Genomic DNA, 23256 nt, shown 5'->3' on the forward strand with positions numbered 1-23256 from the left:
GGCCCGGCGGCGATCGCGCTGCACGCTCCGAACACGTCCTTGACTGTCCGCACCTTATTTACGTGCCAGAGGTGGACAGGTGTAAGTGTGGGGCTGTGCCCTTCCACTGTAGTGTGTTTCAAGACTACATTCTTTCACTTCTGCCTCACTACTATACCCATTTAAAGGTGATTTTGTAAATGTATTACAATTTTAGTTATCATATGCTATTACTAATGAATATTTCTTAAAAATATATGAATTTTGGGTTCCAGCACCAAAATTTATATAATTTTTTAAATGTGACATTCTGTACTGAGATCTCAACCCCTCAAGGCTGATTTTAGAAGCTGAACAATCCTATGCCTGTCCATTAGTTGTAAATCACTACAAGTGCAAGCAAAGTAGTCACAGTCACATATGAGGCTACAGATGCCAGGGTAAGAAGAAAGGCTCCAGTCTATCTGGTATTAACCTACTGATATGCAGGATAAAGGGTAATTTAGAACCAGAATAGTTCATGTAATCCAAAATTGTAAGGAGAAGTATAACTATGCTGAACAATTGATTTTGCAGGTCATAAGAGTTCAGGTTATGAAAAATTACAGTTTATTAGTTCTGGGAAATAACAAAATGTGGACAAGGTATTTGCTAACTACAAGAAAATTGTAGTCAAGAATTGAGCTTGCATGTCAAATCCTGTCAAGTCCTGATCCAACTCACTGCACAGCCTGCTCATCTTTACTTCTGGATCTCAACCCCTTGCTTCTAGAGGATATGGACAAGGTTTGGGGAGGCCACATGAGGGTCACAGCTAATATGTAGGCTTATGTGCAGCTGCTTCCCTTTTGAGGGGTGGGGTTGCTAAATGTTACTTGAGTTTGATGAAAACCAAAATTTGTTCTTGATCCAGGTGAATCTGTAGGATTAGAATCTAACTTCCAAGAAATGTTTTTGCTCTGTCCAGCAGTGCAAGTAGAAGCTGGTACAAAGACATCATCCATCTGTTAACTCTAAGATATGTAATTCAGTGGGCTATTTTTTAAAAAATTAGATAAGCATGTATGCAGGCAGAATATATATAGTTTTTCGCTATGCATGGAACACAGCTTGTAGACGACTTTTGTCTGTAACATACCAAATGCTTTCTCCTACTTGTTCTAAATTCAGACTTACAAATATAGGCACTGATGTTGAATCCCAGTCCCGCTGAAGGCAGTGACAGAATTAATTCTGGTTTCAACAAGTTCAAGATTTTTCTTTTTTAAAAAAAATGAAATAAAGCAGCAGAAGAGAATGTTATAAAGAATGGCCCATTAGTGCATTTTCATGCATTTAAAAGTTTAAGCAAGATACAAAATCATTATCTGAATTTATTTTCTGCTACTAAATGTAACATTTTCAAGTAACTGTAAAAATCTGCCAAGTTTTATCTTATCAATAACACAGATTAAATACCAGCAACTCACATCAGCTGCCAATGTTGAATAGCACTGTTCACGATCCCTACTCATTGTCTAAATACAAGCCCTTACAAACTTAAGGGCAGGAGCTTTATCAGGCTAATGGGGAAAAAGGTGCAGGGCTGTTTAAGGCTCCTTCATTCTCTTGGGCAAGAAGAGAAGGAACATCAGAAGCAGATGATTCAGTTAAGTCACCGAGCTCTGCAGACTGCAGTAGGATTACGTGAATCATGCCTACCGAGCCTGAGCTTTCCGTTCAAGCTCGGATTACTCACACCGCCAACCCCAGGATTAGCATAGGGGTAATTCTTCATGCATCAGACTTTGTGCTAATGACCTTTCTTGTAGGGAAGAAGCCTTCGCAACTTCTCAATATCAGACTAAGCTGCAGCAGAATTTCCCTGAAGTGCACCTCAGTAAACCAGTGACCCAGTTAGATAAATTAGGAAGTTTGGCAGGAGCAAAACAACCAATGTTGTTTATATCACAGAAGCCATCTCATTTCTTAATAAGCCAGTAATCAGAATGAATTACTAGAAAACATCTCTTAAGAAAAATTGGAAAACTGAGATTGGAAATCCTGGAGTTGACCACAATGTTCCACTTGCCTCTAAAGAAAGGTTGATGAAAGTCCAGTGATAGGCTGGGCACAGCAATCACAAAATGATAGTAGTCATCTACAATATGAGAAGAGTGAAACTTTGGAACCATGATGTGCCTTATTATTGTATGCAGGTATTTGGCCAAGCTATGCAGTATTCCTTGTACAAAGAAAGAAGCAAAGCCAATTTTTTCACAGGACTAGAACTAAGTCTGTTTTTATTTTATACATCACTAACTACCTAGGTAGTTTCATGTCAAACTTCTAAATTACACAAACCTTTTTCCCATGGAGTTTTGCTATGTCATCTTCAGGTATTGGATACGGATCCACTATCAGGGCTGGGAAGAAGGTAGTGCTGGGGACCTCGCAGTTCTGAGCGGTCTTTGCACAATGAAATATCTGCACATCCTAGCTCAGCACTTCTGGGCACCTCCACCTCTGCTTCCTTAGCTGTCCTGTTTTCCAAGGAAGCCCTAGAATTCCTCTTTTATTGAGGAATACTTCCTTTGTACTCTAGGACCATACTGTCTGCATACGTGTGGCAAACCTGTTTGTACAAGGCGAATACCTTCCACACATTTTCCAGCATTTTGCAGAAGAAAGCCTGGAATTTTCTATATATCTCATATGAATAAGAAAAATTAAGAACCCAAACAATTATTTTTCTGTCTTCCTTATATTTCGATTTTCTCATCTTCTGCCCTAAATTATTGTTCTAATGGGTGCCAAGCCAAATCAACCCCAAGGCAGATGGTCTTACGTGCTTTGACAGTGTGCTTTGCCCTCCATAAAGTGCCATCTGCCTGCTTATCTTTTGTCAGCTCAACTAATACCGTTTCTCTGAGAGACAAAAGAGGACAAGTTTGCACATCACTGGTTCTGCCTCCAGCCTGACCAACTCATAGTTGATACTAAGAAATTTAACATATTCCATTTGTTAGTGACAGAGGAACTTCTTAAAGCTAATGACTATCTTCCCTTTCATTTACACGTAGATACAATCTACTAGCGTAGACACAAGTATACAAGTGACACATTAATGGAGCTGTTTTTTACAAATGGTCAAGGTAAATGAACAGTGTAACAGAACTTAATACACATTTTAACTGTTAGGTAACTAACAGTTCATTTAAGCAGCTTGTTTGCAGAGGGTATCTACAGAAGTGGTAGTCCTGCTTCCTTGAGTGTGGTCGTGGCTTTGGGCAAACAACCATTATAGGCTTGGTACTCACATTTGGAGGCCATCTCCCTTTCCTCTAAAGTCAGCTTTCTGTCTGAAGATAGGAACTGCTTATCCTCTCCGAGTAACTTGTAGGTTGCAAATAAAGGGTTTATCAGATTAGCATTAGCAGCACTGACATTGTGACTTCAAGCCATCACAACAATATAGAGTCATGGAAGCTGGAATTAGTTTTTGAAGGGGAAAAAGTACCAGTTCAATACTGTTAGCAAAGCCCATATAGTTATATAGAATAGATGAAATGCAGAAGGAGTTCTTGCCCTTGCCTCTGTCACCTCCTATTTCGAAAGCAAGAGATCTTGAGCTTGCATTAACCCAGTCAGAAAGTATATCCAGGTGACAGCAAGGTAGAGTGTCCTGAATGTGAACTGCAGTATTTTATTGCAGGACAAATAGCTACTAATAACATATAAAATACAAATGAAGGCAGATCTTTTGACAGGCAGATCACTTTTGATGTAGATATGAAACAAGACATCCTAACAGCACTAGTTTACATTACAAGACATCTTCCATCAGAAATCCTTGTCCTAGCCAAGTCCTCAAATCTCTCAAACAGCATATATTTGAGAGTGCCTCCAGGCCAGGCTCGTGTGAGAGGACAGCCCTAGACATTTCAGGGGGTGATGCCCCAATACACATATATATAGTCATATACACTCTTTGTGCTGTTGAATGAAATAATACCATTCCAGCTGTGGCAGAAGTTGAAGATCCAGAACAATAGTTATTGTAGGATAGATATATTGAAGCCAGCACTATCTCATCAGCCTGCTACCTGAAAGACCAGACTGCTATTTTTAGGCATGCTTTAGCTGGCATCTATGAATTTAGAAGCAACTTATTGTCTTTCTCTGAAAATTCAGTTATTTGTAGAAAGTTTTTTCCACTTACTTTACTGAGTTGGGTTGTCTGTGGCAGAACCCCACGACAACTGGTATTGTTACCTTCACTTTCAACTTTCATCCAGGAACTTGACAGATCAGAGTTCTCCGTAGTGATAGAGAGTTTTGAGTGGGAGGTTCATTGAGATCAGTAGTCTCCGAAATGGAGTGTAGGAAGAAAATATGTAATACAATTTTTTAAAATAATAAAATAAAATGAAAACTAAACAAAAGTAAATAAACAATATGACAAAAAGGGAAATTAAAAAATTATAATGTAAAAATATACTAGTACAGTAGAACAAGTATATAATTTATAAATTAATAAATTGGGGTCCATGCTTAAAATTTTTAAATGATGGGGTATGTGATGAAAAAGGTTTGGAGTTTGCTGAACGGGATTATCTCAAGGGGGCCCCTTCCACCCAACATTTCTGTATTACGCACTGTGTTTTGGTATTAAGTCTATAAACCAATGTTTTATTACTCCCATCCTTAATTTGACACAGCTATATATAATCAACAAGAATGTAGAGTTTTTACATTCTGGTTTCTGCTTCAGACAAGTAGTCCAACATTAATAAAATCTTGCATTAATCAGAAAATCTTTCAAAACTGGAGCCAGTTGTTTTAGATAACTTCTTCCTGTGAAGAACCAGAACTATGTGGTAGACATGTTTGCACCCTTAGCCGCATGTTATGTTAAGATAAAATACATTAAACACATCTGGGCCTTAAAAGAAATGCAATTACACAGGATTTACTGCTCAAATTACAGCATTAATGGAAACTTTATTTATGATTACAAATACTGTTATTAACCCTTTAGAGAGTATCACTATTGTACAGGTCTTTTTATCACAGCCCAGATTCTGTGCAAGTGTGTCAAAGTAAAGTGATTGTATTAATAGCATACATACACAACATACAAAACTGTAAACAAAAGAACAGCTGCATTCCAGTGTGTATCAGACTGCATTCCATGGTATAAACGAGCCGCGGAAAAAAAAAGTCTTTTGGCACTTCAGGTGTTAATGAACAAGCTTTTAATACAAAGTATTTTAGAGAAGCTTACATACCCTTTAAACTGTAAGTCTTATAGGATCCTAACTAGTACAAAACTATGCTGCTTGCAGCAGTTTTGAAGTTAAGTTCTATATTAACTACAGCTTTCACTGAAGATATTCTTCGAAAGATGCCATAATATCTCTCTGCAGATTCACATCAATTAGCCAAGCCATCTGCAAGAAAGCAAGTTAGTGTCTTTTCATAGCAATCAGACATTAATGAATACTATGGAGGTAAAATATTTAATAAGGATTTAAGAAAAAACTATAAGGCATCTTCTAAAAAAATGTATGCCTTCTCTGTTATTACAAGTTTGAGTGTGCCTGCTGTTGAAGTCCTCTCATGAATTAAGAAATGTTTATTCTGAAAAAGGTAGCAATTAAAAAGCAGTCATTACCTACACCAATAAATAGAGTTAGTTTTAAAAAGGTTCAGGGTTGATATTTCAGATCAGAACAGTATGACTAGCACTTTTGTTGATATGGAACATGTTAAAGAGGATAGACAGCTTGCGAGACTCAAGGTTTGAAACTATTTAGAAGGCCTGTATAATATTTTATATATATATTATAAATATATAAATATTATAAATATATATTTTAATATAAAATATGTCTATCTAGAAGGTATAAATAATATTTTATTATTTACAATTTTAGTTTACTACACAATTTTTCTAAGCTTATAGGAGTAACAGGACCAAGAAGATAGCTTTTCATAGTACATCACTTGAAAACATACTTTGAGTTTCCTATTTCATTTTCTGGACTAATTCTTCAGGTAGTGTAGTTCTGTTGTTTTCAATTATTCAGATCCTTTGAAGTTAGGACCTGACTTAATATTTATTTATTCTCGAGTTGAAAAAAAATCAAGTAGCAAGAGTCAGCAACTTACTGCTTCTTTCCTCCTGCGTTCTTGTTCCATTTTTCTAGCCAAGTTACGGTCTTGATCAAGAGTATGTTGTTCAGCTTCGGGCAGTTGTTTGTTCTTATGTATTTCTTTTTCAAGCTCACAGTCTGTTGCAGCCATGGCATCCAATCCTGTGCTTTCATGGCCCCTTTAAAGACATGAAAAGAAATCAGTGGAGGATAAAAATTGTCCTTTTTCTTCATAAGAACATTTTGCACCTGATAGAATTCTGCAAATAATTTAAATCAGTGCATAGCACTCAAGCCGTGATTCTGTTCCACATGTTGTTTCATGGTAATTTCCCTTCATAAGATGTATGTGCCTGCAGTTGTTGGGCTGTAGTAGGTTCAGGTTTCCTGTGCCCATTTCCAATCTCTATGCATGTGGGATTTATAGACACGCTACACAAAAGCTACATACGCTGTCTTTGAAATTCTTAGTTCTCTGTTACTTTCTTGGCCCGTAATGTTTTTCTTCTACCTTCTTCCTCCTCAAGTAGTTATTTGAGGTATATTTCACTAACTTCATGCAAACACCTGTAATGTCTTGTTCCATAGAGCTACATGCCTGGTTTTCTCTTCAGAGACACCAGCTGAAGGTGCCTGGACTGCACTATATGTTGTAAAGCAGGAGCGTACTCTTAAGTCTCTCAAATGCTCTGACTTGAGATAATAAGATATTAAATATTAAAATAATACACTCCAAAAAATTAACCTGTTCTAATACAGCCAGCAATGGGCAGGAGCAGGAGAATTTAGGAACCAGTTCAGACTTATGTTTCACAGGGTCAAATAGACAAGAAAAAAAATCAATACTACTGAAGAGGGAACTATTACAGAGCTTCCAAAAGGTGGCAAACAAAATCCAGGATATTATTTCAAAGCAGTAATTAGTAGGCTGTCGCTTATCCCACTCAGCATAACCATATACCTCAGACTGGGATACACAAATGAGCACTCCCTAAAAGAGGGACTGCAAACAGCTAGGGAAGAATACTACAGCAGGGGCTTATGTAATATGCTTCTCTACAGCAATGCAAAGAACTCTGCTGACAAAAGTGGTGTGCACTGGAACCCCTTTAGCCATGTTAACACCATGTTCTTGAAGACTAGATTATCCTATATCCCATTAGGACAGCAGTAAGATGAGGATATTCCTGGCTACAGGTATAGGAGAAATAATATATTGAGGACAAATATGAATTCTGGTCATGACCAGAGGAATTGAGTGTTCTAGGGGACAAAAAAACTCCCATTCTAACATCCAAACAATTTCTTCCCCCCCCCCCGAAATCCAAAACAGAAATCAAACTAACAACAATGAAAAAAGAAATTGCCAAGAAGTTTATTTAACTGCTGAAATAATACTAATTTGATGGGAAAAAGCTGCTTTTTGCATTTTGGATGTGCTGTTGTGCTTGGAGTGGTACAGCTCCATGACTTCGTCTGATATGTGGCCATTACCTAACCCAAAACACTCGTTTTAATAACTAACCCACCCAGTACCATACAAGCACAAAACAGAATAATATTTAAATGTGTTACAAACCTTTTTTCCCCCTGTGGAATGTTTTGCAGTTCCATCTCAGATTGCACCAGAGGCCTTTTTACCTCTGGCACTTGCCCACTCTTCTTTAACACTGCTTCTCTGAACTGTTTGAAGCTCTCAGCAGATGCTTTTATTGGAGCTGGAAGCTTCATTGTTTTACACAGGCTTATCCAGGAATCTATATTCTTAAATCCTGTATCCTGAAGTTATTAGAAAAAGGAAAACACAGCAGAAGCAAAAATATGGTACAACTACTAACATCCATTACCTGCTCAGTTCTTACATTAGCAAAAAATTTTTTTTCTAGCTCTATTTGGAAATATCTACAACAAATTAGCCTTCCTTTGGTAGGACGTTAGTGCTAATATAACAGTCTGAACAGGCTTAGATATATTTTCTCATCCACTCTGAGATTCTTTAGCAATATGCTAAAAATTGTTAGTATTTATATCTACTCTTACACTTCAAGTCTGCCTCTCTTTTTTCATTTCAGAAAACAGGAATTCACAAGGCTGAGTTTACACGAGGTCCGTTGACAATGTTTTAATACAGAAAACATCCACCTACTCTCTATATGTAATCCTTACATAGCAATAGTTTGGCATTAGGCTTGTGGGTTTTGTTTGTTTTAAATACCCATGTTACCCCATTTCCCCTGTGGCATTTTCTTCACAGCAGAAAACAGCATAAAAGCAGTATTATTAAGAAATCCTGCTTCTAGCAGAAGGTCATGTGTTTATGAAGGAAATACATATTTTTGGAATTTAATTCAATATGTTAGTTAATAGCTCCCTGAAAGCTAAGTGCCTAAAGAAAAATTCTAGAAACATTTTAGCTCAATAGATTATAGAGAAAACTTCTTAGGTCCATTAGCTAAAATGATCTATTATTAGTAATTTTGATTTAATGTTTTCAAATAGCTAATTACCAGAGAAGAATTTAACAGATAAGAAAATTTCTCTGTTCTTCCACTTAAAATAAACAAATATTTCTTAGCATACAGTTTAAGTTAACTTTTATAAATACATTTAGTCATTAAAAGTGCTTTATCTTATTTCAGAACATGTTTTTCAATAGTACCCAAGACTATATTCCATGCTACTCTTATTTTTGTTACCAGATCAGCAAGGGAAAGCACACTAATAACTTGGATATAAGAACTAGATAATATTAAAACTAAATGAAACAAGCCATATTTTTATATGACAACATGGATATGTTATTTTATATATGCCTCATGTACCTTCTGAAATGCCCAGAGTCTATAGATTTGTTTGGTTTTAGCACTAAAAAATCAGATAAATCTGTACAGATTATAACGGTGCCTGAGACATATCATACACTAAATATTCTAATTGTAAAAGAACAGATTTTTAGAGAAGATCCTAAGTCAGGAAGTTACTCAACCTAGTAAGTAAACTCACCCTCCTCTCAAATAGAACTTGATCAACACTTACCTTTTTTGGAAGAAGTTCAGATTTTGGCTCTAGTATGTTTTTATCATTAGGTTTATTGTCAGGTGTATAATGACCTGATGGAAGAATAAAAAAAGGATTTTCACTCATGTTGATTTTATGGATATATTTCCCTCAAAATTAAATGATAAAACTTCAGTCATTCCAGGAATGACTTATAAACTTACACTGCAGTTTACTATTATTTGGTTCAGAATGACAGAAATTCTCCCAAACATTTCCTAAGATTAAGTTGAACTGGATCACTTCTCTCCACTTTTGGGCAGGGAAAGGGATAGTTAGCTCAGCTATAGATGAGAAATTAACTCCTGGTTGATTCTAGGAAAGGTCCCAGTGGAACACCCAATAAGTTTGATCAGAAAGTCTCAATGCAGCACTTTGCCACTTACCTCCTCCCCTTTTCCTCCCAACCCTCTTTCCCTTTGATTCCAGTATTATTTAAGGGTACCTCATTCATTATGTAAACTCATTTTGCCTAAAGCTCTCAACCCTATTTACTTTTTTGGTTTTTTTAAACAAAGCAAATAGGTCAGCCGGCAAAGGCTAGTCATCACATTTCTAGTAGCCTAGAGGATGCACAAAGGCTCCATGCTGTTACCTCTTTATTATTTGAGGGGAAAAAAACCTAAACACTTTTTCAAACCAGATATAAACACCACAGATATTTTATGTCATTCAGCAGTGACCCTCTACTGCAGTTTGAGATGTTTCAGTAATTACGTAAATGCTTAATAAGAAACTTAAGGTAACATGTTGGCATATTTTTATTATGCAAAGGAGAAGTCTCTGGATGCTGGATCCAGAATTCTAAAGGCAAAGTATCAAACCCTCACTCAGTTTGTCACAGCCTCAAAACTTTTTAATTGAAAATGATTAACTAAAGCCACAGAGCAAGTAGAGCTGCTGCAAGTTCGAACAAAGTGAGGGGCAGTACATGCATGCATTGGTGTGTTAAGGCCATGAAAATGCTGAAGAGAGCACCACGGAAAATTAAATTTCTGGTTTTAGAACTGCTTTAATACAATTCAAATAACTCTTTAATTTTTGCCAAAGAATAATGCTAGTTAATCAGTGAGCAGACTGTGCCTTTTAATTCATCATTTTCAGAAGCTTGTTCTGTCCCCTGTCTAAACCTATAGAAGTAGGTTGGAGGGACAAGGGGTAAAGGAGGAACCAAAACAATCATGTCTGCTAACACTGGACTCTTAGCAGGGATATTCAGTTCAATTCTTTAGTTTGAAAGATGTATGAAGCATAGAATGCAGCTTTCAGAGGGCCTATGTTCTTGTAATAATTGCAAGTTTGTTTCATGGTGGAAGTCTGTTTGACATTAATTTACTGTCAGACCCTTGTCACCAAAAGCCAGAGATAATTCAAAATACTCCATGAAGCTCCAGCAGAAGATATTTTAAAGTCCAGTGAAGTTCAACAGATTGAAGCATCAGTTCTCAGACTTCCTTCTTTTAGTACTATCTGTACTACTAAATTCCTACATCAAAAAGTAATTTGCTTTATACATTTTAACAGAGAACAAGAACCAAACATCCATTTAACTTTTTTTTTTTAAAGCAGCAAATCAAAAAGAAAGAGCAAGGGAAAACATCACTCCCTCCATTATTCTGGATAATTACAGGTTGTACTTTGTTTGTACAGATTGTACAAACTGATTAATGTACAAGTTCTCAGCATTTTATTTCTTTAAACTAGGTTCATATACATTTGTAACTTTGCACTCTTCATATCAATTACTGTTTTTATTATGACACTACATACTTTGGTTTTGACTTAAGGATATTGAATCAGCAGTTCTCACATTGGCCTTGTTTTGAAGTTTATTTGATTTGTCTAGATGTCTTGTTTGCTCAGCTTGTTTACTCCAGTCAGCGCTGTCAACCTGGGAGATTGTGTTGGATACCTAGAAGAGAAGCTAGACTTCAAAATACGTTCTTCAAAATGTGTCTTTAGCATATGGGGATTCTTATTACACAGCATTAGGATTAAAGGTATTTTTTCCTCTGTGCAGTAATCCCTTGAACTGAGGAAGGTGTTGCAGAAACCTGAGTCATAATATACACTTCTTGCTATCTTGGACAGTGGACGCCAATGAGAAAGGGTGAGCTGCTTTTCTTCCTTATTTACAGGATACATTCTTGTGCTCCTAAATTCAAGAGGTGGTTTCTATTAATTTCTGAAAACAAAAGCTAGTACAGCCTCGTCAAAGCAGGTAAATTTTCAACCATGTTGAGAAAGACCATTAAACACCTTAAGATGGAACAGATCATGCTGCAGTAACATCGATAACTCCCTTTGTTACACAGAGGCCCTTCTAACCAGGATACTCTCCAAGAACATATTGAGATAGAAATTAACAGTGACTAAATATTTCACAACCTCATCTGAAAGCCCCAGTTTCCATAGCTTTAGGAAAAGGAATAAAAAGCAACACACTTTTCCAGTATAGCCTCTAGAGCCTTCATAGTATTACTGAGTTTGTGAAATTGATATTTCTAGAAAAACATCTATTATAAGCTGCTTGTCTGTTTTGTGAAGCTGTAGGTTTACAGGGTGGACTTTTAGCCTGTAAGCATGCAAGGGTTACTTAAGTCCAAGCTATAGCCCTAAAAAGAAATAAAATAAGCTTTATAGTACACCATAAACTTGATTGGACAAACTTTCCTTTTGTGTTGCAGCCAACAGGCAATGAAGAAACACCCTGTTTAAGGATAAGAATCACTTTGTTAGTAGAGTTTTAGAAAACTTTTGTTCTAAAGCTGAAATGGCCTTCCTCACATCACATTCAAGCCTGAATTACTATATTATATCTTATTTAAAGGAATAAAAGCATGCTTTAAAGACATTATTTGAAATGAATTCATTGGAGAGAAGCACATATTCACCTCTGGAAGAGCATGTCTGGACTGAGTGACAAAAGACTGATTTGTCTTTGGAGTACTCTGAGGAGTTTGCTGTTCTGGAGCATCATACGGAACACAAATAGCTGAGATTACACCTGAGAAAGAAGTAGAGTATGATTTTCCCCTATCATACAAAGTGCAGTCCTACATCTCAAAATTAGGTCACTGTTTAGATCTGTGGATTAACTTGGTATGAAGATATGTACGCTAGCTGCACAATTTAAGAGTTATTTTTAATCAGATTTTAATTGATTTCTCAGTTAATCAGCTACCAGCTCAAGCTGTCTTTTACCAAAACCTCAGAAGTGTCTGATGTTATTAGACCTTTTGAAATGAGGGAGGGAAAAGCAAAGCTCCTTGGATCAAGTTCCTAAGCAACTTCATGTATTTGATATGTCTAGACAACAGCAATCAATTTAGAGGACCTATGGCACCAAGTCTTAAATTCAGCTAATAGGCATTTCAGACCTGACCTTGAGTAGTGGTGATGGGTTTAAGCATCTAATTCCTGCCTTAAGGTGTTCACCACTTTCTGTAACTCTAGGTTCATTAAGGTATCCTTTTCCATCTGAACACCTCCTCCTGTTTGAATACTACTCTGTCCCACCACAATCTGAAACTCTAGGCAATCCTCAGTGCTGCCATGCTTTAATTTACATCATGCTCTTTGCAATCCATACCCTGCAAGAATTTTTTCTCATATCCACTTGATAGCCTCCAAAATTCCAAGATAAACTTATTGGGCATTACAAGCATCCTGGCACCCATTCTTCCCTCGGCAGTCAAATATAGCCATAAAGGTGTTACCTGAGGGAGAGAAGGCATTTTGTTCTGGTGGCTTAAGTGATCTATTCTGTAAAGGCTGGAGCCTCTGCTGTACATTGGGAGGTGGCTGCTGCAGATCAGATGATCCATGATTTTGCAAGCTACTAGTAACAGATGAGTGCTGTGCTTGCAGAACAGCATTGCAGGATGTCCTCTGTAAACAAAGTGGTATTCTCTGTAAAGAGGTTATGGTAGTTAATACAGCCAAATCTTCTTAATAGTGTTTTGATCCCTACCACTGCTCCCATTTCCACTGTTTATCAGATTCAATAGTCCTTGTATTGTGATACTTATCCAGCACTTTTTTAAGAATTTAGATGACAGAGACATGAGGTAAAATGCACTTACTGTCTTGGTTGACAGATACAGAAAACCCCTGAGAACAAAATGTAATGTGAGGATTTGAAGTGTGATGTTTGTTGTTACTCAGAAAGTCAGTTAGGGGCTGTTACAACTGACCAAGCTGAAGCTTATTTCTTGGATCCTTTTTTCTCAAGTTTATTGCTGTCATTCTGTCACTGCAGAGGCTGCTCTTCTTAAGCAAAAAAAGTGTGTTGCATAATTCCTCTTTTCAGTCTTTGCTTATGAAGATGTAGAAGGAGCAGCTGAATAATAAATTTGCAGCCTACTTTCCTGTACTTTAAGGGAAAGCAAACCTATTGCAAAAAGAATGAAGGCTTTGCCGTGATCTTGCTTTGAAATTCAAGGTCTGTCTTTGGCAGCTTGAAGGCAAATTGTAAAAGGCAGTTAACCCTGACAAAAAATAACACCCAATGTATATACAGGAATAGAGCAATTCAATGTAAGAGGCATTAAAAATTATTTCTGGATAAAACTGCTGATGGCTATAATACCATAGTAATAAGCAATATTAAAGTATCCTGAAAATAAGTGATATATTGTACAATTTATTTATTTTCAGATGTAGAAGTGAGGTTGTTCATAAAGAAAAAAACATTTAAGTGAGGCTTGCACTGTTTATTGGCTCATGGATACTCAAAGATCAATTTGGAGAGGATTTGAATTTTTTAGGGGTGTGTGGGCAGCATTCTCCCCCTCTCCTTCACCCTACACATAATGACCACAAGGATTATAAAAGGTAAAACCCTCAGGAGTTCTCCCATGACATCAGTTTATATACAGATGCATAAACTACTTTAAAAAACCAGTAGATTTGACATCTTCATATAACTCAGTCCTACAGAACAAATAACATTCAAGCCATATTCATTATTTCCTCATAAAGTTGTGTAATTTCCAATACTATTGTATGTTAAATTTGTTTAGGGCAAAAATATTACCTCCATTCCAGTCAGTTTACCTTAGACTTTTCCATAGAAGCTGGACATTTCTGCCTGGCTCCAGTTTGTTTTGAACAGGTTTCTGTAGCTGTAAATACAGTGAGGTGGGCAGAAAGAGGAGGATGGAAAAAACCAAATCAGTCATTCACATATGTTACATTATTCACATATACAAGCTGTGAGTTGCAGCTGTACCCAGAGAGCCAAAACCTCACAGTGAAAGGAACATTCTCATCTTGAATACTTAGCTTGATGCGTTTAGAGAACTTCTCCCAGATATAGAAACACCACAAAGATTTCTGTGGGATCAAGGTCTTCGCTGCCATTGACTTCACTGTATTTGCTTCCCCACACTACAGAGGGTTGAGCATTCATCTCACCTTATACCTCACACAGATATCTACACTGTAGACCTCCAGTTTGGCAGATCTATTCTGTCCTAGAAAACTAAAGAGAGTTTTGTATACAAACTTGAGACAGCTTAAGCACCAGGGTGGACTTTGGTTCTACAGTCAGTGCTGTAGGCATTTGTGTTTCTCAGCTTAGGGACTAAGTCTTACCCTAGGGTAAGGCATCCTTTATGCTGCAGACCGGAAGATGAAAGTAAAGTGAATCACACTTTCAAAACCAAATCAAAACTACAAGAGTAAGCTATAGCCCAATGGTCAAGTGTCCAGGCTGGATACCCAGACCTTTTGCTAGCTTATTTTGGTCTCTGAAGATTTTAACTGGTAAGTTGAATGGATGTTGTAGTGGGGTTTGTTTGTTTTGTCCTTGGTTTTTGTTTTGTTTTTACCTAGAAACTCAGTATTAAGACATTGATTTAACAGCACTGCAGTTGAGCCTTCAAAACAGAGCAAACCTACGAGGATAACTAAAATCCTTGGTAAGCGTGTGGAACAGTAAAAGCTAACCGAGAGGGCAGATGTTTTGCCTACAAACACAAAAGTAAGCTTTCTAACCTGATTCGGAGTCACTGCTATCTGAGGAGCTAGAACCACTGCTAGTGCTGCTGCCAGAATCCGAGGAGCTGCTGCTGTCACTCAGTCTGCTTGGTCCAGTACTGGACTCAGTGTTGTTTTCAACTGCGGGAGAAAAAGAGAGAATTCAGAACAACCGGCAGTGGAGCATTCTTCATAGACAAGACTAGGATCAACCTTGTTAGGTCTGTTCTCCCATGTAACAGTTCATCTTATTCCACTTCCTTGTCCACTGTCCATTTAGCAGTAGACTTGAGAAAAAAAGGGCTCCCTCTGCAGAGGAGAGGAGGGGGATTTCCCAGCAGCATTCCCAGTTGAATGACTGAAATATCCAGGGAGGAGCTGTAGTCACATGATTTACAATCCTCAAGTAAATTAAAACTATGCTGTCTTATGACACAATTCAAGCAATTTTCCCCCATAAGATTTCCTGCTGTTAAGTGACTGTTTATGTGCTTGTTGCTGCTGCTAGACTTGCATGCTGAGGTCTTTATCTACAGCCAACTCTTCTTTCCCAAGCCATGTGTACTCCAAAATTGCCATCTTTCGCCACCTCCCCACCATCTGACTGTTTAGCATCTGCAGGGTTGATTTCACTCAGCTTATAGGGACTTTGCAGTCAAAGCTTTTTCCAAGTTGTTGCTCTGATGGAAGGTTTGCAAATGATAAGTTACATGGATGCCTGTTTCCCTGGACACGAGTCTTTGTTAAATGCCAGATTAAGCTCTCGTAAACAAGCTAGATGCCAGTTGTGAAGATTCCCTAGCCTGCCTCTTCCCTCTCCACACAACATATAGTTCCCAATTGTTTTCAGCTGCTTCTTCAGGCTTTTCTTTTTAGAGTGTTTTCAAGCCATTATGTATATAGACAGGAAGACCTGATTGAGCTAATGCTAGTGCTAGATGCAAGCCTGTGTCTTGCAAGGATGCTTCCATCATTTCAGCTAACTGGTTTTACACAGGAGCTAAATAGATATCCAATAGAGGGCAATAATAGCACTCAGTGGTTTAATGAGGAACAGCTTGACCTATAATAGTAGCATCAGCTGCATTGATCCATTCTCAGCCCTTGATGAGAACCACCAGTAAGTGTACAGTTCAAGTATGTACTAAATTTCTGGCTTTGATCTTGAAACTCATTATTACCTGAAAAACTGAATTGATTCTCCTAGGATACTTCCTTAAGTCTAAGGTAACACAGACACCTGTCACTGGCACAGAAATTTTGCTAGTGTGACAGCTAGTGAGACTGCCACCTAACAAGCATGACTAGAGTTGGTTATTCTTGAGTCTCTAAACTATAGAAAGTGAATTATGAACAAAGAGACTGTGACCCTCCCCACTCCCCACCATGTTTTCATACATCAGATCAGCATAAAGGAGTTGTTCAGTGTTGCTTAAGTTCTGAAGCCATTCCCACCTTTACCTGTAATGAAGTATTAGGTGCAATAATAAAGAAGATGCTTTAGACAGGACAAGTAACTGGCCAAATTTGCTGCTGTGACTCCAGCTCACTCAACATAGGAAGAATCTTAAGACTAGCAATGGGAAGTTTAAGACCCCAGCTATTCTGAGGAGAAAGTCCCCAGCTGCAAAACAGCACTTAAGCCCAAGGAAAGAATTCCATTTTAAGCTATTTCTATTCCAAATGAGTAAAAGAGCCACATTACACTTGATGTTCTTCTTTGGGTTTAGTTGACCATTGACATCCAGTAGTCTCTTCTCTAACTCTTGTTTCCTCTCAGAATTAAGCTGTTCTTTTGACTTCGTTGGTTTTTTAACTGCATGTGAAACAGAAGTTAACATGGAAGTAAACAGGAAAACAAATCTAGTGGGGGCTTTTTTTAAGCATCATTTCTACTACATACCCTGCTGCTTTCTTTGTCTCTTCCTCAAGCAGGTTGCCACATATTTCTCTAGTTCTCTGAGTGTTGAAGCATTTAAAGTTTCAAAGTCTATTTCTATCTCATCAGGGTTGGAGTTCCTCAGTGCAGGTTCTCTTGACTGTATTATATGGACTACTTTCCCAAGCTTATCTCCAGGGAGTTTATTTATGTCCAAACTCAGCTGTCGTTTTTCATCATAATTCATAGGCTTGGCAGCATCTTCATCTTCTGATTTATGTGCCAACAAGACCTGCTGCATGGTTTTCTTTGATTGACTGCAGGAAAAAAATATACTGCAGTAACAACAGTTTGAAATAATTAGACACCCACACAAATCCCTCACACTTACATGTTTAAAGAGAGTTTTTTCTTAGATTTCTTCTTGTGTTGCAGATTTTTCTTCTTTTGAATCAAGCTTTTTATTTTAGCTTTTTCCTTGTTCTTTCTTTTCTCACTTTTAGCCTTCCCTTTTTTCTTTTCTGGTCTAGATAAACATGCTTTGGTCAAAACCCACAACTGCTGGTGAAGAGCTTTAAGCTATCAAAAGAAAGAAAAAAAAAAAGCTGATAATCTTGGGCAACATAGAAGGAACAATAAACTGGTCATAAGTATCAAAAAAAAAAAGCTGATAATCTTGGGCAACGTAGAAGGAACAATAAACTGGTCATAAATATCACAAGATATTTGTGGCAGCTGAGTGATATTAATAGAATATCTGCTTTCCAAATGAGATTTATTTTCCAAACATCTTACTAGCTTAGTCAGACTATCCACCTAGAAGATGTAGGGCTACTTATTTTATGCAGACATTTCTAGCAGTATGTGTTTTCTAACATTCTGTCAAGAGTGAAAAAAGAGAAAAAGAAAAAAAAAATCACTCTAGGAGCTTCCAGCATCCTCTCTTTAATTTCAAGCACTTGGGATGCACATAAGTGCCTTATTAGGTTCTATTTCTTACAGCACTGACAAATTAGGCTAGGGGGACTGGGCTCATGCATCCTAGTTTGCAATATAAGATGGTTAGTTAGGACATACTAGGAATTTCGGAGAAAACAAAACTTTGTTTAAGTCTCAGGAACTGGAAGATGGTCAGGTGATGAGAATTAGAATTCAGACATACCGAACTACTGTAGCAAAGGCTGGCTTGTACACTTGCTTATCCTCCTGCCTACACTCATAAATTGATGATTTATCTGCTCATTTGACAAGTACTGAAAACGGTTCCTTATTTGACAAGCAGAACAAATGCTAATTTTCCCCAGAGTTTTCAGATACAGAAGCAACAGGTTAAAAGATTATGTTCAAGCAGAAACAAGACCCATCCCACTCTTAATATGAAGCATGGCTTTGCTTCACTGGTTAGCATGAAATTCCTTCTGTTCTCTCATACTGAGCTTTCTGAAGTAGAAAAAAATGGCTCACTTTTGTGTGGCTCAAGAGAGACAGAGGGTAAGAACAGAGCTCTTCAGCCATATGAAAGAAATGCCCCTATTGGAAGAATATGCCACTAAGCTACGTGTGGAGTGTCTGCAGGCTCTCATCATACCACAGGAACAGTTTCATTTTTTTAAAAGTTTGAGAGTCATCTGAAGAAGTGGTAGGCAAGAGTAGTAGAACCCACTTTGTATTTGCTGAGGCACTATTCTTAACTTTTGATGGTGCTTCCAAAGAGGAAATAAATTACTAGAATCTCTTAAAACTGATTTTTGGTGCTAAGCCTCAGAATGGACAAATCAAAGTGGCAGTGCCAGAGAGATCTTAAGTCGTGCACATGAAGTACTAATGCTCACTTGCTCCTGAAGCTTTGCAAGGTGCACTCTTTTTTCCTCTTCAGAGTCTTCAGATGATTTTTCTTCTGAAGAGTCATCATTACTACTTTCACTGGAATAAGCTTCTTTCATTTCTCTCACAGGCTGTGGCAGATGAGCACTTGCAACAGGTTCATCAGGAATTTTGGCGAAGTGCATTTCAAAAACATCCTGAAGAGTTAGTTTTGGGAACAGCGTACTTTTCAGATTTCTAAAAGCATTATGAAGTTACTACTTGTGCATAGCAACATATGTACTACTTGTACATAGCAACACAGTCGTTCAATAACATTAGTAGATTCTACATCAGGGCATGAAACAACCTACTCTTTTTCAAGTCTGACTTAAGAGAGAACTCACCTGAAGTTTTCTTGCCATGGCAACTATTTCATGATCTGGAGAATTATGTTTGTAGCAGCTCATGAACATTAATCTAACATCTGTAGCAAATTCTTGTATATCACTATATTCAAAGTTATCCATTTTCTTCTAGAGGAAAGGAAAAATAATGCATGTTTAGTAGAGAGCATTACCATGAACTGGCACAAAAAGAGGAGGGTACAAGAATTTTGACACACAGATTCAGGTTCAGCTTGTATCAAGACAGTAAATATTGTAAAAAAAAAAATTATGCGAAGACCTGCTTCTCACTTTAACATTGTCCTTTTAACAAAGACTTTTTTTCCTCTTTTAAACAGATTTATTAATTGTAATTGCTGGAAGGACTTTGTAGTACTAGTTTCAGCACTAGGTTAAGACAACAATATTTGAGTGCCTTTATTTGATTATGTCCTCAGCACCCATTTTTGATTCTAAGCATGATGTTTACACAAAGCTTGTTCCATAATAGCTAGAGTTCTAAGGGGCTAGAAATTGGGAAATAACCTTTATATTGTGCAAGCCAGTTTTCAAGGTAATTCAGTAAACAATTTAAATTCAACCCCTTCTCCCCTCCCCCTCCCAAAAAAAAAGAGAAAGTGGAGCTTAACTGGGCTATACTTTAACCCCATAGATATATGCCCAGTGTTCACAGAACACTGTCCACATATCTCCATCTAGAAGGGTCGCTTTTCACAAAAAAGGTGAAAAGTGTCACATAAATATCCAGTGTTGAGGTTTCATGGCACTTCACCAAGGATAGAGATTCAGAGAGAAGCAGAAGTTGACATAATAGAATTGCATTTTGTTTTACAGGGCATTAACAACAGCACTGTATGTACAAACAGAGATATTTAACATGCAGCCTGCTTGGAAGGGCTTCATAATTCCCTCACTCCTTATATTAACTTGTTCACTGGGTAAGTAAATTAGCCACTATGTGCATAGTCATGAGACTTAAACTTTCTTCAGTGACCTGTGGCTAAGTTTGAGACACGTAAGTATCTGGATTCTGTGCCCATTTTTTCTTTCAAAAGAGAAGCAGCTTTCATAACACCTTTTCAGCTAACACATCTAAAATCTTGTAATTGCACAAGTTATTCAAGCAAGCACACAAACAGTCTAATTTCCTCAGAAACACACTTACTTTAATGGTTCTTAGGTCTGTAGGACATTTGGCAATGCCTTGGTTCTCACCAGTGGAGAAAGATGCCCCATCTACAGGTTTTAAGAAAGGCCACGCGTATGCTGCATGTTTCTTTGAAAACATTTCTTTAAGTATTGCATTACAATGTTTTAATTTTTCTGACAACTGAATCTTTTTAATAATTCCAGGTGACTGTTGAGAATGTGGCAAGGATCTCTTCAGAAGCTTATTTGTTGCCATATGTTCATTTTCACCTCTGCATGCTTTAACAGCTTTTCTTTCATTAAACATAGCAGAAAATTCACCATTTGCTGTGACTATTGAAGTCGTAGGAGTTGTAGTGTCAGCCTTCCTTTTCACACCTTTTTTTGCCTAGGAAAAGAAAAAATACACAGTTGTCCAGAGCAGTGATAGAATGGTCAGGTTTCAGACTATACACACACACAAAAAGAATAATCTAAAAAATGTCAGAGCTTTGACAGCTGTTGAAGTCAGAGCAGAATGTGGCACTTCTACAAGTTTAGACTGAAAACCTACAAGTTATTACAAGATCAGCACACCAAGCTTAACCTTAGATTTAAAGGAAAGAATGGGATGTACTGCAGGTCAGGTTGTGGTCAGTTTTTAGCCATTCAAGAGGATTCCAGGAAGCTGGTAGGTTATGAAGTTACCCACAAACCGACTGCAACACAAAGGGGAAAACTACTCCTATTCATTTTAGGCCTGGTTGCGGGCTTTGTGTACAAGGTTTATCTTTATTTTTCTTTAACTTGGGTAGTATTTGCTTTGGAAGCAATACAATATGTGCTTTGTCATCGGTGTTCAGACTCTTCTTGAGTGAAGTGTATACACTGTAGGAGAGGCTGCCACAGGTGCCTATTCCTCTTTGCAACAGCAAAACAAAAACAAGTCAATACAAGAGAGTTTTTCTGATGAAAGTGTCAGATGTTCACATTAAGATTGCAGTTAACAAGAACTTGCTTTTGTGAGCTACAGACATCTTCCAGACTAGTTACCCAATGTTCAAGCAAACATGCTATTTTTGGAGAATCAAGCGTTTGATTTACATTGAAAACATGAGAATTATTAAATAGAGCTTTATTTTAGTACTCAAACCATTATCCTCAAAGTAGCCTCATTATTTCCTCAAGGAAAGAACAGTTTCCTGCATCAAGATCAAGCCTGTAGAAGTATAGTAATACTCTTCAAAAATGACCATTTTCAAGTTCATTTTATTTCTTTGAGAACAACATTTTAAAACCACATTTATAAGAAAAGATGTACAAAGCAGTCATCCCAATTTCCACTTAGTTTCTAGAATTAGTACTGGCCCAGTTATTTAGCAGAGACCTAGAAGATTTAATAGAGATTTTTTACTGTCTTCTATCACACTAGAAGTTTTGAAAAGATATTGCAATAAGCCTAGCTCCTTAGGTTTTGCTGTTAATGCCTGAAGGAGCCATTTCAATATCTTTCTTTCTGAAGGTTATTTGAGGAAACTTACTTTTGTTATAGGGACTGCAGCTGGCATTAAAGCAGTTGGCTGGGCTGCAGACAAAGGAGCCGGTGGAATCTGCTGTCGCTCTTGAGTCGTCACTGGAGGCTGCTCACAACTTTCAGCTTGTGTCTGATTTGTGCTTTGTTCATTTGAAGTTCCAGGGATGGGCTGCTGTGTTTCTGGTTATTTTAATATAGGAAATTTTAAAAGTTAGGTCTTAAATGTTGCAGTTAATTTCTTTCATGGTCAAATTGAACAGTTGTCAACAAAACCACTCTTCCACACACAAGTGGTACAAATAAATACAAACAAGAGCAGTTGTTACTTATAGCAACATTGATATCCTCATCAGCACCATTAGTGCCTCAGCTAGAATATTGTACCAAGTTCCACATTATTTGGCTTCAAGAAAGCTGTGGATTAACCTCAGACAAAAGATTAAAAAGGCATCACACTATACGCTGTACGTTGTAAAAACGTTCTTGCCAAGAAGAGAATCAAGTTCTTTTCTACAAACATGTTAAAGACCAGGCAGCAAAGGGTGCAAGCTGCATCACAAAGGTTCGAGGTTCCTAAGCATAGCTAGTACCTGCATATATGGCTGAGCAGTATTACAGCCCTCCACCACTGATCTGAGAACAGTTTAGACCAATGTTTTTCTATATTTGCTTTGGCTGGTTAGATTACTAATGTGTTTTCCAGCTGTTATGCTGTTTAGTTCCCATAGATGTTTACACCTATTAGTTTATATAACATGACACTGAGCAGCCCTATGACATTTTCTGAAATGGAAGTCAGTTGCCTTTTTTAAAAAAATATAAATCTTCTAAAGCCTTATAGCAGTATTGTTACTTGTCTGATTGTTCTGGAAAGAGTAGAAAACACCCCGGCTGCTCAAGGGTTGAGTTGTGACAAAGAGGATTCCCTGTTTCCAGCTTTTGCTTGCTTGGTATTTTAACAATTCAGGATAAAACACAGGCCTTACCTTCTGGCTTCTTTCCTTTTTTTTTTCCTTTACTGAGACTCACTAGTGTTTCTTCTGGTGGCATTTGGGCTATTTTCTGCGTAAAGACTTTTTCTAGTTCTTCAGCCATAAACACAATGTCATCACCTGGCTGCAAAATACGGTCAGTAACACTCAGGAAAGGAGAGACTGCAGTAGTGGGGGCTACCTCATAAAATAACCAGACTACAGGATCCTGCTCCAAGGATTGAAGAAAGCCACCAGTACCAGAGAGGTCTAGAAGTTCTTGCCATCCCTGCCCCCACAATTCACTTTAAAACAAATGACTTCACTATTGAAATACTTTTTCTCCCACTATCCCACTGCACAGTCCTTTTTTCCATCC

General features: G+C 37.5%; 2 protein-coding genes across 2 annotated transcripts in view; both read right to left on the reverse strand.

Annotated features, from left to right (window-relative positions):
• EPHX4 (epoxide hydrolase 4) overlaps nt 1-1493 on the reverse strand; it is a 19293-nt gene extending 17800 nt beyond the window's left edge. Inside the window, exon 1 of the mRNA XM_029959725.1 lies at nt 1449-1493. Within this exon, the coding sequence (XP_029815585.1) occupies nt 1449-1493 (45 nt within the window). The remainder of the gene's footprint in view (nt 1-1448) is intronic.
• Nucleotides 1494-5199: 3706 nt separating this feature from the next.
• Nucleotides 5200-23256, reverse strand: part of BRDT (bromodomain testis associated) — a 50585-nt gene continuing 32528 nt past the window's right edge. Inside the window, exons 6-22 of the mRNA XM_029959796.1 lie at nt 22893-23022; nt 21914-22086; nt 20410-20781; nt 19245-19373; nt 18867-19055; nt 17426-17613; nt 17059-17351; nt 16861-16971; nt 15174-15296; nt 14232-14299; nt 12893-13064; nt 12068-12180; nt 10944-11085; nt 9153-9226; nt 7696-7895; nt 6133-6295; nt 5200-5411 (exon numbers count right to left, since the gene is read on the reverse strand). Of these exons, the coding sequence (XP_029815656.1) occupies nt 5343-5411; nt 6133-6295; nt 7696-7895; nt 9153-9226; nt 10944-11085; nt 12068-12180; nt 12893-13064; nt 14232-14299; nt 15174-15296; nt 16861-16971; nt 17059-17351; nt 17426-17613; nt 18867-19055; nt 19245-19373; nt 20410-20781; nt 21914-22086; nt 22893-23022 (2709 nt within the window). The 3' untranslated portion in view covers nt 5200-5342. The remainder of the gene's footprint in view (nt 5412-6132; nt 6296-7695; nt 7896-9152; nt 9227-10943; nt 11086-12067; nt 12181-12892; nt 13065-14231; nt 14300-15173; nt 15297-16860; nt 16972-17058; nt 17352-17425; nt 17614-18866; nt 19056-19244; nt 19374-20409; nt 20782-21913; nt 22087-22892; nt 23023-23256) is intronic.

The sequence above is a fragment of the Manacus vitellinus genome, unplaced genomic scaffold (assembly GCF_001715985.3).
Source record: "Manacus vitellinus isolate BGI_N305 unplaced genomic scaffold, ASM171598v3 scaffold_21_pilon, whole genome shotgun sequence".
NCBI classification, from domain to species: domain Eukaryota; kingdom Metazoa; phylum Chordata; class Aves; order Passeriformes; family Pipridae; genus Manacus; species Manacus vitellinus.